Here is a 15928-nt window from a genome sequence, read left to right as displayed (position 1 = left end):
TATTTAAATAGATACATATCTAATTATAAATTGAAAAAATTTGGTTTCAATATCCAATATTAAGTGTAATTTTTAAGGAAGCATAAAATAAAATTCTTAAAAAATATTTTAGTTGGAACCACTGAAAATTATTATTGGTGGCGGAAGTAAATTAGTAAGAAAATCTACAGTGCATATTCCAGAACACTGAAAAGTCACCGAATTTTCCTACTTGTCTTTATATGATTCAATATTGATCACAAATTTGAATTCAATTTATATCATGATATTTTGAAAATGATCTCTAAATAAGTTTGTCTAAAATAAGTAGACCAAGAAATTAATGAGCCTCTAATAAAGTAGCAGTTCCATTTCTGCATAGGTTAAATTTTTAAAAGAAAACAATTTATCCTTCATAACACTGTTTTATAATTTCCACTTTTAGAAACACATGTAATTTTTAAACATGTATATGTTTATTTTGTATTATAAATATACAATATTCCTTCATGTTCTGATAAAGACCTAATTAAGAAGAAAACTCTGGAAGACTTCCATTCAACATATCACTATGAACATTACTCTTCTTTTATAAAATGAATTTCCTAATATGTAATAAAAATGTATCTAATATAGTTAGCATTATGCAATATATCATTACATTTTAATTTTGACAGTAAATAGAAAATGAGAAAGTAAAATGATTTCATACTTGCATTACATCAATTCTTTATGAAATATTTCTGTTTTGATCTTCAGAAATTTTTTAAGAAGTAATCTAAGTCACTCTTTAACTGAATCAAGGTTAAATGTCATTTTTTTAAAAAAAAAATGAGTATAAAATTATTCATTTTATAATATTGGTACAATTGCCATGAGAAATATTTGACCTGTGTCTTGTAAGCCAAATAGTCTGCTGTAAACAGAGTGAGAAAAGGGTATTATACTATAGTCACACCGAAACATTACAGTGCATAAAATCATTTTCTTTCCCCCAGTCTAACATGCCTAAAGCATAGACCATAAAAGTAGAATTTGAAGTAATGTAAAAATTTGAAATATAAAGAACTCCAGATTAAAATTAAGTATGCAGTGCTCTCTTTGATAATATGTATTTTTGTATACCATATACATGCTACATAAACTGATGGAACTATCAATGGATAATTATAGAAAAACACTAAATTAAATTAAAATAAAATTAATGATAAAATGCACAGTTGTCAAATGCAATACTCAATGACATAAGATTCCTTTGGATATAGATGTTAGATAATTCTTTGATGGACTAATGTCCACCCACCTTCTTTAATTTTGTATTTACAAAAATACATATATTTGTATTTACAAGAAAGCAGAGAACTTTGGGGGGTCTGAAGAACTTTATCCATAAGTGAAATAGTTAATTTGATAACAGTTTAATTACCTTTTAACAACTTTTTATCCCCTTTGAAAATCAATTAATTAAATGCCCCCTTCTAACATTTAAATCAGTTCTTTTGTTGTTTTCAGTTCTTCTTTCTGTTTAAATTTTAGTCTTAAAATTAGTTATACTAAATATTTTGCCACCTTTTGCAAAATATCTTAATTTGGAGCCACCTGAAAAGTGCTACAAGAGCATATTCCCAAATGAATTGGAAGCATATTTGTGGTTTGTTTTATTTTCATTAATTTGGAGTTGTGTGACTCTGGGAACAATCCATTGAGCTCTTGAAATTAAGTAGCTAGTTTTTGGCATTTCAAACAAGGACTGAACTATTCTCGCTCTCCCCCTTGCCCTACTGAAAAATAATCAAGAGAAAGGATAAGACAAGAGAAGGAGGGAGGAAGGAGGGAGATGTAAGCAAAAAGGACAAGAGTCTGGAAAAATAAAACGGGGAAAGAAACTATACATACTTAATTTGAATAATTTGCTAACAACATAATAATAAGAATAGAATTAATGATATAGGGCAAGCAACTGGTATCTTCGATTCTCTTCTTAAGTTCTAACCTTTTCCACATTATGTGTGGATGTTTTCATTGCACATAGTTTGATTTTCTTACTGAGGCTGAGGGAACAGTGGTGAAGGACAGACCCGGATACACAGGACATTTACCCAAATTTCACACTTCGCATGTGTAAAGGTGATAATCTCGCCTAAACAAAAGATGTGTTCCAAGTATATTTATGCTAACGTTCATTAACACATAACTTCAACCAACAGTTTAGCTGTAAATAATTTTGAATGCGAGCATACCAATTATCACATTTACATAGAATATATTTACTTTCTCTGAGATAATTTAAGTATTTACACTATATTCATATATAGATAAAAATAAGATTTTGCAATGTCTATTTGGAAATATATTTGTATGAGATTATGCAACATATCAAATGGAAAAGCACAAAGAGTAAGCTTAGTTTGCATCCAAATTTTAATTGATGCCTGGAACATTACATATTGTTCACCAAAATGCTATGGAGAGAATTTGCAGGGTTCCTTAATCCAATCATATACCGCTGATATACCCAATTTAATTATTTACTCGGTGAACAACCTGAAATGCCAAAAATCAAATACTCAAAACCACACAACTCGTGTTCTATTGTATATGTTAATGTATTGGCTGGACACAATGAATAAGGAGAAAGAATTCAGTTTTTTAATTCTACACACTTTCATAACTCTACATGTTAAAAGTTTTCAAGTTTATTAGAACAGGAGTGAATTTACTCTTATCCCCTTCATACAATTGGGAAAAAGATAATTTAAAAATTAGAAGTAACCTCTTTTCATAAATCATATGATTGTTATTTTTGAAATTAAAAAAAAAGGCTGGACACCTTAGGAAGAGTAGAAGTACAAATGAACTACCTAAAGAAGTATTTGTGACAAGATTATGGACGATGGCGCTGGTTTGAATTAATAACATTATTTTGTGAATCTTTGAAAAATGCATCAACAAACTTTCTTTGGAAGCTACTTACATCATTCAGAACTACATCTTGAATTTCATGTAATTCTTATCTCTCACTTTTTATGCATCAATTACGAAATAAAACTTACAGTGAAGATTCCACTTTGTATTAATAGTTTATAATTTATACAATACTGTCATATCTACATATAATAATATTGAGGAAGTGATTTGGAGATTGAAAAAATAAGTCCCACTGTGAAGAAAAATTAAGAACAACCCCAATTGTGAAGTCAAATGCTATAATTTATTTTTCTTTTCTAGTCCTGGATTAAATATGGAGGAGGTAGATGAAGAGTAAGGTACTGTTTTTTTTTTTTCATGATAGTATCATGGCATTATTAAGCTTGTTCCTTTCCCCTTTGAAAAAAATTTGGGAAAGGGAAGATGTTACACAGAATAGGGATAGTTTACTTCACTTGACCGATGTAGCATTACTAATTTTTTTTTTAATTCCTCAGGGAAATTGTTACCACCTGTTCAATCTGAATTCAAGCAGTTACTGTCAATTTACTCATGGGTGAATGCTGCCTCTTTGTGGCAGAATGCCATGGAAAGTGTTCCTTAAACAGAAAGTTCATGAACAGCCCTTGATATTTTACACATTTCAGGTGAGATTCTGGGAAGATCCACTAATAGCGATGAAGCACATGGCTCTTTAAGTTTCAGATTCACTCAAACATTTCCTACTCTTAAATACTAATCTAAATTCATTGGCAAACCTTCCTCAGAGGTGAACAGCTTACACCCACCAACATTTCGAACATTTAGGATATATAGATCAACTTGAGATAAAGTACCCATCATAATCGTTGAAGGTAGTTTTACACAAGTTAAAATTAGGAAAACTATAGGAATACGGGGAAATTAGGAAACTATGAGCATTGTAGACTGAATAAATAATACTGACATAACAAAATATATATCATTGGGAGAAAAATGAATAGGCAATATATTACTTACCACGGTCCATGTATTAGAAGAATACTTCAGTAAGGAAAGAAAGTATACAATTGAAGTTTCATTAATAAAGACATTAATGCCACCTTTAGGAAAACATAATTCCCTGAATTTGCAAAGGAGAATTTTACATATATACATATATTCAAATTTGATAATTGGGGAAATTTTTTCATATTAGGAATAAAAGTTAGCTACTATGTCCTAATTGTTAATAATGGAGATTCAGTCAATCACACGTAACTACGTCTTTTGCACCTCAAGTAATCATTACTTCAGTCCCTCATATTTGACATAGTTATCAAGTGTTTATTCAGAAACTATTTAAAAAATTACATGTGCTGGGATACATATGAGACTGTAACAACAGTAGCCCCATCTTACAGAGATCCTGTTTGTGGTCATCATCATTGCTTGCTGCCCAGAGGGATAAAGACATCGTATAGAGATTTGTACAGTCCATCATTTGGTCTTCTGAGGTGCCAGTACATGTGGATCTGTACAAATGCAACTGGGTTTGGTTAAACAATCAAAAATCGGCTACAATAGTAGTCAAATCAATACATCATTTTGGTTGACTAATAAAAATACTTTTAAATCTTCTCTAATAAAACCAGAAACTTGCACACGATTCTTACTCAAATGGCCCAATTAATTGCCCTAATTGTTTTTCCTTTATACATTGGGATACAATCCGTTATTATTTTTTTCTTTTTTTAAATGACAGATCCAATCGGGTGGGTTGCATTGGCTTTGCGATTTTCCCATTAAGTTCTCCACATTTTTAGTGATTTAAAATGCCTTCCTGATATCACTCCTGTTTTGGAAATGCAGGTCCTAATATAGTGCGACACCTCTGTGAAAATCATAGGCTAAATAGTGAAGGAAAGAGAAATGCTAAATGTGTATATAAAAATAGGTGCTACAATAAAATATTTGTATATTTCATCAATAAGTTATTTTGACTAATCAATTATGGATCATATAGCTCTGTAATTTTAATGATTTGTCCACATCTATGGTGATCATTTTCCAGATCACAATACTTTTGTTTTTTAATTCAAATGTCCAGAATGCATACAAACACATCCTTTAAAAAGAAAGGAAAAGTAATGAGATAGGAGGGAGGAAGGCAGGGAGGCAGAGAAAGAGAGAGGAGGGGGAGGGGGAAGGACAGAGAGAGAACAAACTTTCTACTAAAGTTGGGGTGTGCTAATCTCTCCACAAAAGCCATTTAGACCCACCCATGGCTTAAAGGGGCGCGGGGAAGAAGAGGAGGGAAAGGGAACAAAAGAGGAAGAGTAGAATCTCTGCGCTGCCATCTTCCACCGTTCTTAATGGCACTTCCAACCACCACAAGAACAACCGCGACCGTTAGCAAGTCACTTGCGCAGCAAACGGCCCTCCGTAAACCCTTCTGCTCCCCTCCCCCACAAGAAGAGAAGAGAAGAGAAATCGATGTGCCCAGTTTACACAAATGTTTCCCCCACGTGTAAAAATTAAAAGGAAAGTGCACACCCTTTCAGTATCTTCCGCCCAAGCTGAGAATCTCGTGCCAAGGCACTTCACCCTAAACGTTGAAACAACACAATTAATCAAATGCGTTCACCGCGTGTGTCGGCTTGCTTGTTTGTTTTAAATGCAAAAGCTCCCAGGGAGTTTCTCTGCTTTTAGAACTGGCTAAATGTGGTCTGTTTTTCCAGCACTTCGAGGTAGTCCGGCTCAACGTTTAGTTTTGCTTTTAACTCCAGATACTCGTTCCGGTTGGGTTCTACAAAGACAGCACTCGGGGGGCTGTAGAGCACCGGTTCCCGCAGCCTGCTGTCCCCTGCCCCCGGGTGCAAATACTGATGGGGGCGTCTCAGGTCATAGTTTGGGGAGAAAGTGTAAGCAGCGGGGCTGCACGGGAATTTGGGATATTCCGGGAGGCTGTTGCCGGCAGGGGTGGTGGAGCAGTGTTTGTCTGGTTCTAAAATGCCCCTGTAAAAGCGGTCGGCGTCCTGCACCGGCGACAGTAGGTCCTCCCGGGGCTCGATGGTGCTGACGCTGTAGGCGGGACTCCGCAAGTGGTGGCTTTCCCGCCTCTCCTCCTCCCCCGGCTGCAGCTGCAGAGGCGGCGGGGGCTGCTGCTGCGGCTGCGGCGGCGGCGGCGGCGGCGGCGGCTGCTGCTGCAGGTGGTGGTTGCTGCTGTAGGTGACCTTGAGCTCGTGCAGGTCTTTGTAATCCTCCACGGAGTTGCCCTCTCGGGAGCGGTAGATGGGGTTTTTGCACATGTGGCCCAGTGGATGGGGGATGTACTCGTACACGTGGCCCGCGGGCGTCTTCACCTTGGGCAGCGCGGGCCCGCGGTGGTGCACGTGCGCGTGCGGGTGGCCTCCCGCGCCGCCGCCGCCGCCGTATACGCTGTACTGCATGTTGAAGGAGCTCACGTCGGAGTTGTTGGTGCTGGTGTGGTCGCTCTGGTTCTTCTTCCTGCGCTTCATAACCAGCACGAAGAGCCCGGCGGCCACGAAGACGGACATGATAAAAACCAGCAGCAGGCTGAGAATCAACACCGACAGGGGCACCGACGACGCACCTCCCCCCGCGCCCAAGCCCGCGGGGGCCCCGGTGCTGTTCGACCGGACCGCGGGGGTCACCGCGCTGGTCCTCGCCGGGACCTGGATGGAAGAGGGCGTGGGCGTGGAAACCACCACGTCAGAGTAGTCTGGACACAGCAGCTCCGACTTAATGGAGCGCATATCGGTCTCCGCAAACTTCTTGGGCGCCTTGCAGATGACCTCATCCACCAAGACACCCACTTTGAGCTGTTCGACCCACAGCTTCATGCCCACCACGTCGCAGGTACAATCCCAAGGGTTGTCATGCAGGTCGATTTGGATGAGTGACTTGAGTTGGTCCAGAACTCCACTCACGGGCAAGGAGGTGAAATGGTTACTCCTTAGGTTCAGCCTGAGAAGGGTCAGGCCTGAGAAGACGCCTGAGGGCATGGCCTGCAGGAGGTTGTTATTCAGAAATAGCAGCTGGAGGTTTGGGACCGGGTCGAAAGTCCCAGACTGAATCTCACGTATAAGATTGTACTGGAGGAAGAGATACTGCAGGCTTTGCAGGCCATAGAACAACTCCGGGCTCAGCCTCTCAATCCTGTTGCCATTTAGGTAGAGGCGCCTCAGGTTGGTGAGATCGCCGAAAGCGCGGTCCTGGATCATGGAGATTCGGTTGTTGCCCAGGTGTAGGAGGTCCAGCCCCGTAGCCTCCAGGAAGTCGCTCCTGCGCACAACCGCAATGTAGTTCTCCGTCAGATACATCTTCTTGGGGTTGTAGGGCTTGGGCTGCAGCTCCGCGATGCTCTCGATTTTGCGCTCCTGGCAGTTGACGTTGAGGCCCAGATCGGAGATTTGTAGGTTGCAAGTGCACGCGGTGGGACACTCCAAAGGCACCGGAGATTTGGTCTGGTAGGCGATGCTGGGGCCATAGTTGCTGTAGCCCAAGTCCTTGGAGGGCTGCCGAGAGGTGGGGCGCACTCTGGGCTTGTTGGGTTGGCGGGTCCCCTTAGGGGGCTTTAAGGGGGGTTTGTAAACAGCTGAGGAAGAAGTGGCCACGGAATTCACCGAGGCTGGGGTAGTGTGTAGATACCCCGTGGTGCTCAAAGGCGTCTGTGGCCTCATCTCATAATCTGAAATAAGTTTCCTTGGGCAAAGTTCCTGCTTGGACACCTCGTCCAAATCCCGGCCGTGTAAGCGGAAGGGGGTCTCACAAACCACATCCCCCACCAGGGCCGAGTAGGAGATACTGTCCAACCAATCCTTGAGAGAGATCAGCTCGCAGGAGCAATTCCAGGGGTTTTCTTCCAGCTGTAACTCCACAACTTTATCCATGTGCTGCAACAGCCCCACATAGGGCAGAAGTTTCAGCCGGTTCCCCCGCAGGTCCAAGTGCGTTAAGGGCACAAAACGGAAGAGGTTGTTGGGTAAACTGGACAAGAGATTGTCATTGAGGATAAGCACCTGCAATAAATGCAGTTTCCCAAAAGCATTGGGTTCAATGACACTGATGTAATTGTAATCGACCTGTAGGTACTCCAGGCTCTCCAGGCCGAGGAAGGTATCATCTCGCAGAAGTTCCAGTTTATTATTGTTCAGATGCAATCTCCTTAAACCCCGCAGCCCGTGGAAAGCCCCAGTCTCAATGTCCTGGATAACGTTGCTACCCAGATGCAAAATTGAAGCCCCGGTGTAATTGACAAACTCATTGGGATAGAGACGGTTCAAAAGGTTTCCAGACAACAGGAGGTGGTAGACTGGGAAACGGGGAGGGCTAATTTCAGAGAGGCTGATGATCCCCCGGTTTTCACAGCTCACAGTTAAAATGCCGTCCTTTTCCTCACAAGGACATGCATTGTCACAGATTTCCCCATAATAATCGATGGTTTCTGCACACGAAAGGACGAGAGATGTTAGAGCAAACGCTAGACTCTGCAGCATCCAGCTATGCATTTTTCTGTGAAGGTCCTGTTCCAAAGTTACTGGGGGGCAGCAAGTGTGCATTTTACCTCCTGCAAGGGAGAGAGGAGAAAAGGAAACAACATAATATGACAAAAATTTAAGGGACTGGGAAGAAAGTCTCTCTCTTCCCTACTACTATTTCTCTGAAATCCAGAAGGAGGGGATATGAATGACACCCCCCCCCCAGTGGAACACCGACATTCTCCAGACTTTATTATTATCTGATACTCATTTTGATTTAAAGGTTGATTTCATTTCCTAATGAGTACAACAGAAATATGCTGCCCTTTACAAGAGAAGGGCAGGTTAGATAAAGTCCCATTTTAGTGTTTTCCCTGCTCCCCCCTCTTTTCAAAACCAATCCATAAATATACATAAAATGGCTGTCAGTTCGGTTTCATGGTTCTAATTTAAGAGAAAAGAAACACCATTTTACAAGGTTCCCCACCTCACCTATAGCAAACCCGTCTGCCTTTCTTTCAGAACCTCCTCAGTTAACAGTTCACCGTGAAGGTCTCCCATTTTCACAGAAAAGCAAGGAGTCACAATACTTGGGCTATTTTAAACCGTCGCTGGAAATGCCAGGGTGGGAACCTAAAGAACACTTTTCAGAGGCAAAAAAGAGATGTAAGATAATGCATCAAAAGGACCCAGAAGAAGCTCTTAAATCACCAATTGTCTTCAGGAGCTTTGAGTGTGGAGAAAAAGGAGAGCGCGTTCCTTTGATGGTGGACTTCACTACCACGCTTTTAAGCACATCAGCGTCCTAATTGCATGCACGGTGCCACTTAGCAGCGCTTCTCTGAGAGCGCCCTGCGTCCACTTCTCCTCATTGATCATGTCAGCGACGCTACCAAACCGCATCTCTAAGCCACAGAAATAGTTCTGCACGAAGGATTACAAAGAACTCAGCGAAGGCATCCGCAATCCCGGAACACCTCCCGATACCCGGAGTTTAAAGAGGACGTTCCTGCCGCTTACCGGGAATCAGCTAAAAGTAAACCGAGGACCATCCTTACCTCCCTTACCTCCCGCTCCGCGTCCGTTTGCCACGGAATGTAACACTAACGCTCCTGGATTAGCAGGATTTGGACTCAACTAAGTACCTCGCCGGCATCGCCAGCATCTTTGGAATTGTTTCTTACATTTAAGTGTCAGTGTTTTACTCCCCTTCCTTTTTTTACTTTCTTTGTTTTTCCTTTTTCTTTTCTTCTCCCCCCCCCCCCCAAGAGAAAAAGGCACTCGGGCTGATTAAAGGCGAAATAGAAAGGGAGGGAGAACAGCAAGTAACATAGGTCTGTGCTTTAATAGCCGAATTTCATCTTCTCAAGGAATCGATCTGACCCCCTCCCCCTTTTATTTCTGGATTTCTTTTTGTCCTCGGAAAGGCTTCCTTGGACTTGCTACTTCGGGTCGACAGCGGTACTCAGAAGGGAAAGGACACAAATGGTCAGAGTGTGTGAGTGCGTGTTGTGTTGGCTGCGGCGGGGGGGGGGGGGGGGGGGGGGAGGCGGGAATTGGGTAAAAATGCTGGGCTCTGGGAACCCATGCCTCTTCTCCAGTCAAGCTGGCCTTTGCCTCATCAGCACCGAAGTCTGATGTCGAATCACAAGCAAAACTAAAGCCAAGACGTTTCTGAGTCACGGGTTCAAGCCTCGCTCCCCTGGCCGACTCCGACCCGCGTTATTAAGAGCCCCTGCATTCGCACGCTCATGTGCAAGTGTGCCTGAGAATCATTCACGTGTGGCCAACCCAGACGTGTCGAGACGAATCGGAATCACAGTGTATAAGCTTCACAAGTATCTCCAACCTCCCAACGCAACCGCAAACGCCTCCTAGCTTAAAAGCGGAAAAAACACCCCCTATGGAAAGCAAAACGTTTACCTTGAAAATTCAGTTCTCCACAGGATGAAATCTGCACATCCATTCAGCGGGGGTTGGGTCCCCTCCCCCTCCTTCCCTCGACTTCCCCGCCCCCATTCACCTCCCTCCCTTTCAGACAGCCCATCGCAAATTGTGACCAGCCGGTATTAAACTCGAGCGTTTACAACTTTAATTCAGTTCTGGGTAGCCGGGGTCGAAGAGCTTCCTCTCACCCCACTCTCTTTCCCCTCCCCCTTGCCATCAAAGGAACCCGAAAATTTGAGAAAATAAAGTTGAATGAGCCGAGGAGGGCTGACATTCTGACTGGGAAACGCACCTCCGATGTAAATTCGCGAGTGCGTTGCACATTCTCAGATTATCTGATTTTTTTTTTTTTTTTTTTTGGAGGACGGGGGCGGAGGAACTGTATTTGCCCCCAAAGAATTTAGACCCTAGACCATCGCCCTGCACATCCCTGCATTACACAGAGTGGGGCTGCGTGGGCTGGAGCCCAGCACCCAGGCCCGACCCGTGGCTCTGGGCACAGCTGCTCCCACAGCGGCCCAGGCAGAAGCACCCGGAGTTCCAGGACGCGAGGCTCCCTTCCCCCACTCCGCCCCAAAGCGAAGGAAGGGAACGGGAAGGAAGGAGGGGAGGGAGGAGAGGGAATGCTAGCCATCCCGCTGCCACACGAACACACACACACACACACACACACACACACACACGAGCCTCTTTTGCAAAGTAAACGGTCGACTTACCCCGTTTCACATCTCCAGGGCCCACTCATCATAGCCGCCCTTATAAAAATACCTCTTTGGGGTGTGCATTGGGTTTCCGGAGCCCAGGCAGGGCAAGAAGGCGGCGAGCTGTGCGGTCCGAGCGGCGGGAGGAAAGAGGCGCCCGGACGCCGCCAGCCCGGGGCCGCCGCCGCGGTGGCGACCGCGGGTTCCGGGGCTCCCCAAACGGCTCTCCCCGGCAATCTCCGCGGTAGTCGAAGCGGGCAGCGGGGTGGGGGGGGGAGAAGGGGGCGATCGCGAGCGGCCGATAAGGAAGGGAGGAGGAGGGGGCGGCGGAGGACCGGCTGTAGAGGCGCCTGGCGGTAGGGGCCGGGAGCAGGAGCCGGGCGGGGCGGGGAGGGAGCTGGTGGAGGGGGGGAGGCGCGGAACCCGAGGAGGGGACGTGAAGGCTGCCAGGCACCGCCGGCCCCTCCAACGTGACGGTCAGCCCCGCCGAGTGATCGCTCCCGTTCACACTCACGCTCACTCGCACACTCGTTCCCACCCGCTCCACCGCGCGATCGCAGGGTCCCGGGCACCCAACGCGGCACTCCCCAGGCGGGTACTTACAGTTGCCATCTGCATAAGGGGCAACTTTCTCCAAGCCAGCAGCAGCCGCCGCCCCCTCCAGCCTCCGGCTCCACGAACCCTCGGGCCTGGGTTCGCGCTGGCCGCCCCTCCCCTCCCCCCTCAGCTCTCCTCCTCGCCGTCTTCACCACATTCCCCCCTGGTCAGTGGCGCACGCCTGGGGACTAGCCAGAGGGAGCGGGGCGCGGGGGTGTGCATGCATCGCCCGCCTTCTTCTTGCAGCGCACACTGTACATGGTAGTGAGGGGGCGAGCAAAGGTGGCATCGGCCCCTTGGCTACTCCTGGGGTGGCTACGGCTCCTGCGCCGTCCTCCACCCCCCGCGTAGTGGCGACCACCGCGCCGGGATCCCGCCGCCGCTGTCCCCTCTCTCTGTCCACCGCCGCGGCGGCCCCTAATTAGTATTTGTACGGTTCCCGCATCCTCTTGGCAGTTTCATCGCTCCCGGTGTTTGCAGAGGTTTTTCTCATCCTTTCCCCAGATGCGGCGCACGGTCGTCATTATTTGGAACTCTCTATCTCCGACATCCTTTAGGGGGCCTAGGGGGGGGACAGGAGCAGCGTTGTTTTACGCCTGTGGCGTGTCCCGGCAGCCTGGCGGTTCTAAAATACTCAGAGAAAATCGCTTCTTCCCTCCCGGGCGCTGAAGATGTGGCAACACGGTAAGCATCACCGGGGTCTCTGAGACATCTGCTCCAGCGCGGGCGCAGGGCCCCGTCCAATGCACTTGTTTATTGTCGCGCCGCTGGTGCGAGCCAAGCTGCAGCAGACATGATGGGCCCGGGGCGAAGCGGGCGCTCGGTGGCCGATAGATGGCAGCCGAGGGCGAAGGCGTCCCTGGATTCGGGCGGCGCAATCGGAGCCCCCTTGGATGTCACATTCGTGGGAGACGGAGAGTCTTGGAACCTGTGCGTAACTCGAGCGTGGGACTGTGCAATCCTTGGATTGAAAAAGGGAGGAGTGGAAATAACCCCGACAGTGCCAGGCTTGTTGGTGGTCAGGGACAGATGATTCCAGCCCTGTGCTGATCGCCTGCCTTCCTCCCACCATTTAGAATGATACTGCCCCTGCTTCTGTCTCTGTACTTAACTCTAAAGGACCCTGGAAGAGGGAGTGGTTCATCCTAGCTGCAAACAAGGGCGCTAATGCTTTTTTTATTTTCTTTAAGAATTACGTTTTATAGGTATGTCTGGGCAATGCAAGGGAATGTTAACGACTTTCAGAAAGAATGTTTGTGAATACATTTGGTGTGTACTAAAAAGCTGGAGACCCCTAAATAAATGCAGTTTCGATAGAAAGCGAGTTTCTTGAAGAGTCATCTGCTAAACTCCACTAGCATCATCTCTACAGTAAGTATTCCTGGCTCTTGCCGATGAAACCAGACACCTCCACCCCAGAGGGGGGGTCTTTACATTCATAAGGCATATTTCCAGTGTTTGTAATACTTAGACCTGCAGTCCTTCCCAGGTATAGAAAAAAAGTTGATCATAATACGTGGCCCAATGGAGGCTGAGTGAACATGTGCCTGTTCCTAGGATAACCGGGAAGTTTTACCATTTAAATATATTTCATCTATTTTATTTTGGGATTAATTATGAATTAATGTTCTTTTGGGATCATCTTAAACATAATTGATATTGTCTCCTTCTTGGTAACGTTTGGGATGCTATTGTGGTATAATATCTTGATTAAAGATAGGATTATATATATATATATGTATATGTATATACATACACACACACACACACACACACACACACACAAACATCTTTTTACATCCTCTGTGTTGAATTAGAAGGAGTTTTCTAGAGGTGGTGAATATTGCAGCCTCCTGAGGTTTTGCAGCATTTCTTGAAATTTCCTCTCAATCTGTTTTGCAAATATTTTTGTTAATCCATACATACTTTGTTTAAATTCAAGGCATATACAAGAGAGGGAGAAACAAAGTAATCTGTAACATCATTGAATAACACAATAAAATCTTATAACAGAACTTCCTGTAAATTTAGAAACATTTGGCTGGGGAATGAGAGCCATTTGCCACAGGTACTTTATATAAACAGAGAACTTAAACTTCATCCACTAAAGTCTGGTTACCGTACATTTTATTTAGTCATCATCTTCTAACATTATATATTTTAGAAAATTTGTTTTTAAGGTATGAAATTGCTTTTGTATTTTTAAATGAATGTGTTAAATATTCATGTTTTAAAAATTACATATTACTTAAACTTGGAAACTTTTGGCATATCAATATTAAGTTCTATCACAGACATAATTTTTGATGTAGACAAACTCCATAGAAATTCTGGGTATAACATGGTTTAATCAATTATTGGAATTTTCAAAATAGCTGTAGTATAGTTTTAGTTCATTATTTTATTGCTTCATAAATCTTCAAAATTGTATTTAATATCACAATTCAGTTTAATTTTTGATTTCGAATTAAAGGATTTATTTCCTAATTAAAAATAAATTTGTTGAGCTAAAAAGTTTTAAACATGGTAGCAATTAATTTAGGTTATAGTTTTGTTAGAAACAATATTCCAGTTTATTTCTTGTGGTTCAAATAAATAAGTGATGACAACTTTCTACCATTTACTCAATATTAAGGATAGCCTGAGAAGCCATCATGATGGTTTACCGCTAGGTGTCTCTATAAACTGCTGTGCAGGAAAGTGAATTTGGAGAAAATACAGTGACATGCAGAGACCAAACAGAATTCCGGAGGAAAAACATCACAGAAATAAGGAAAATCCTCGTTTGCTAGTCTTTGAACTCTTATTTTCTTTGAATATTGACTATGGCCAGAAAAGAAATAAATTAATCATGTAACAGGGATCAAATTTAAGCCAAGACTTTCACCTACACGAGCAAACATATCTGTTTCAGTCCATACTAAACAATATAGTCAGATGAGATGTATTCCCAGTTTCACATAATACTCCAAAGAATGCACAGGATTTCATAAACACTTTGGGGAACTAGAAAATGAAATGATTGATCACATAGATCCCTCCTGAATTAAGGGCATGATACTAAATTAAACATTATTTGATTGAGTCGGTTGGATGTGAAAAGTTGAGAATCTGTGTCTAAATATTTGTGAACATACGTGTGCATATTATAGTTATTAATGATCTAGTATAATCAAAAATACGTTTCATATATGGTAATACATTTGGCAATAATTAGTGTGAATTATGGACATAATCTGATACCTCCCTAATAAAATTTAAATTCAAACCACAACTAGCATACTTATCACTTGAAATTGGCCATATTCATTGGTGAATTCATATTCATTATTACCTGGAATTATCATTTTAGTGTTTTATCAACTCTTCAGATGAATTCTTATATTAAATAATTTCTTAAGATATCTCATCATATTACGTTTGTGTATTGTTGTGTGGTTTCTTTAGAATATTAAAATGCTAAGTCAAGAATTATGGTCTCTCATGAAATAACCTAAAAGAGATTATAAACAAGGAAATTCTTTCATGATAGTGATGAGATCTTGTAAATACTAACCAACGTTATTGAAATCTAAAGCAAGTAGAACTTGCATTTCTTCTTGTTAGCCTAACTGGTAAGTTAAGATTATAAAATCCAATGCTAGATTCCAGACTCCTCCAAAATCAGCTCTAATAAGAGTACCTTTGTGACAGTGTAGCTAAAGGTGTATACAACCCTATTTGGTAAACAACACATTTTTCAGATATATATCTTTTTAATGTCTTTGAAATTAAATTATATATATCACATATTCCTAAAAGCAGAAAAGTTTCTCCTCGAAGGGAAAACATGAGTCATCTCTTATGATTATTTCTCTGTGTAATTGATAAGCTAAATAACTGTAGTATAGCATATTTTTTATCAGTTTGGTACATTTGGATTTACAACAATTGAAATTATCATGCAATGATATTTACCAAATTCAAATGACTAGTTAAGCTGATTAATTTCAGCAAGATTATTTATTCACTTTTAGATTTAATTTGTTTTTTATAGTCTTAGATATTTGCCGTCAGAGGCATAAGAGAAAGATGTACATAAAATAGACAATTTTCTTCCTTGCTTCTTACACTTACTTATAAATATACTCTGATAGTCTTTTGATAGATTAGGTGTTAAAACCCTGTCTTTGGAGGACAAGTTGGAAATATCTTCCAGAATTTAAAATGCATTTATATTTTCAACAATTATATTTTCAGAAAGTAGGCTACAGGTGTACCAAAATAAAAAGTACATGTACAATATAATGTACCTGTAATGTACATGTACATGTA

At 42.7% G+C, this 15928-nt stretch overlaps 1 protein-coding gene across 5 annotated transcripts; it reads right to left on the bottom strand.

Moving 5' to 3' along the window:
• Positions 1 to 4191: 4191 nt before the first annotated feature.
• SLITRK5 (SLIT and NTRK like family member 5) lies at positions 4192 to 11747 on the bottom strand. Of its 5 annotated transcripts, none has more exons than XM_011280561.4 (3): positions 11621 to 11725; positions 8862 to 9012; positions 4192 to 8458 (listed from the first exon to the last, which is right to left on the bottom strand). In XM_011280561.4, the coding sequence occupies exon 3, from the start codon at positions 8448 to 8450 to the stop codon at positions 5574 to 5576; it is 2877 nt and encodes a 958-aa protein (XP_011278863.1). In that variant the 5' UTR covers positions 8451 to 8458; positions 8862 to 9012; positions 11621 to 11725; the 3' UTR covers positions 4192 to 5573. The 5 variants fall into 5 exon arrangements, with proteins under 5 accessions (XP_011278863.1, XP_023108317.1, XP_003980521.1 ...); XM_023252549.2 differs by lacking the exon at positions 11621 to 11725 and adding an exon at positions 11033 to 11284; XM_003980472.6 differs by lacking the exon at positions 8862 to 9012 and having other exon boundaries at positions 11621 to 11747.
• Positions 11748 to 15928: the final 4181 nt, after the last annotated feature.

Source organism: Felis catus, chromosome A1, assembly GCF_018350175.1.
Source record: "Felis catus isolate Fca126 chromosome A1, F.catus_Fca126_mat1.0, whole genome shotgun sequence".
Lineage (NCBI taxonomy): Eukaryota > Metazoa > Chordata > Mammalia > Carnivora > Felidae > Felis > Felis catus.
The sequence above is the reverse complement of the archived record's forward strand: the minus strand, read 5'-3'. Positions and strand labels throughout refer to the sequence as shown.

Coding starts and splice junctions, on each gene's coding strand:
- SLITRK5 (XM_003980472.6), bottom strand. CDS start 8,450: ATGCACACTTGCTGCCCCCCAGTAACTTTGGAACAGGACCTTCACAGA.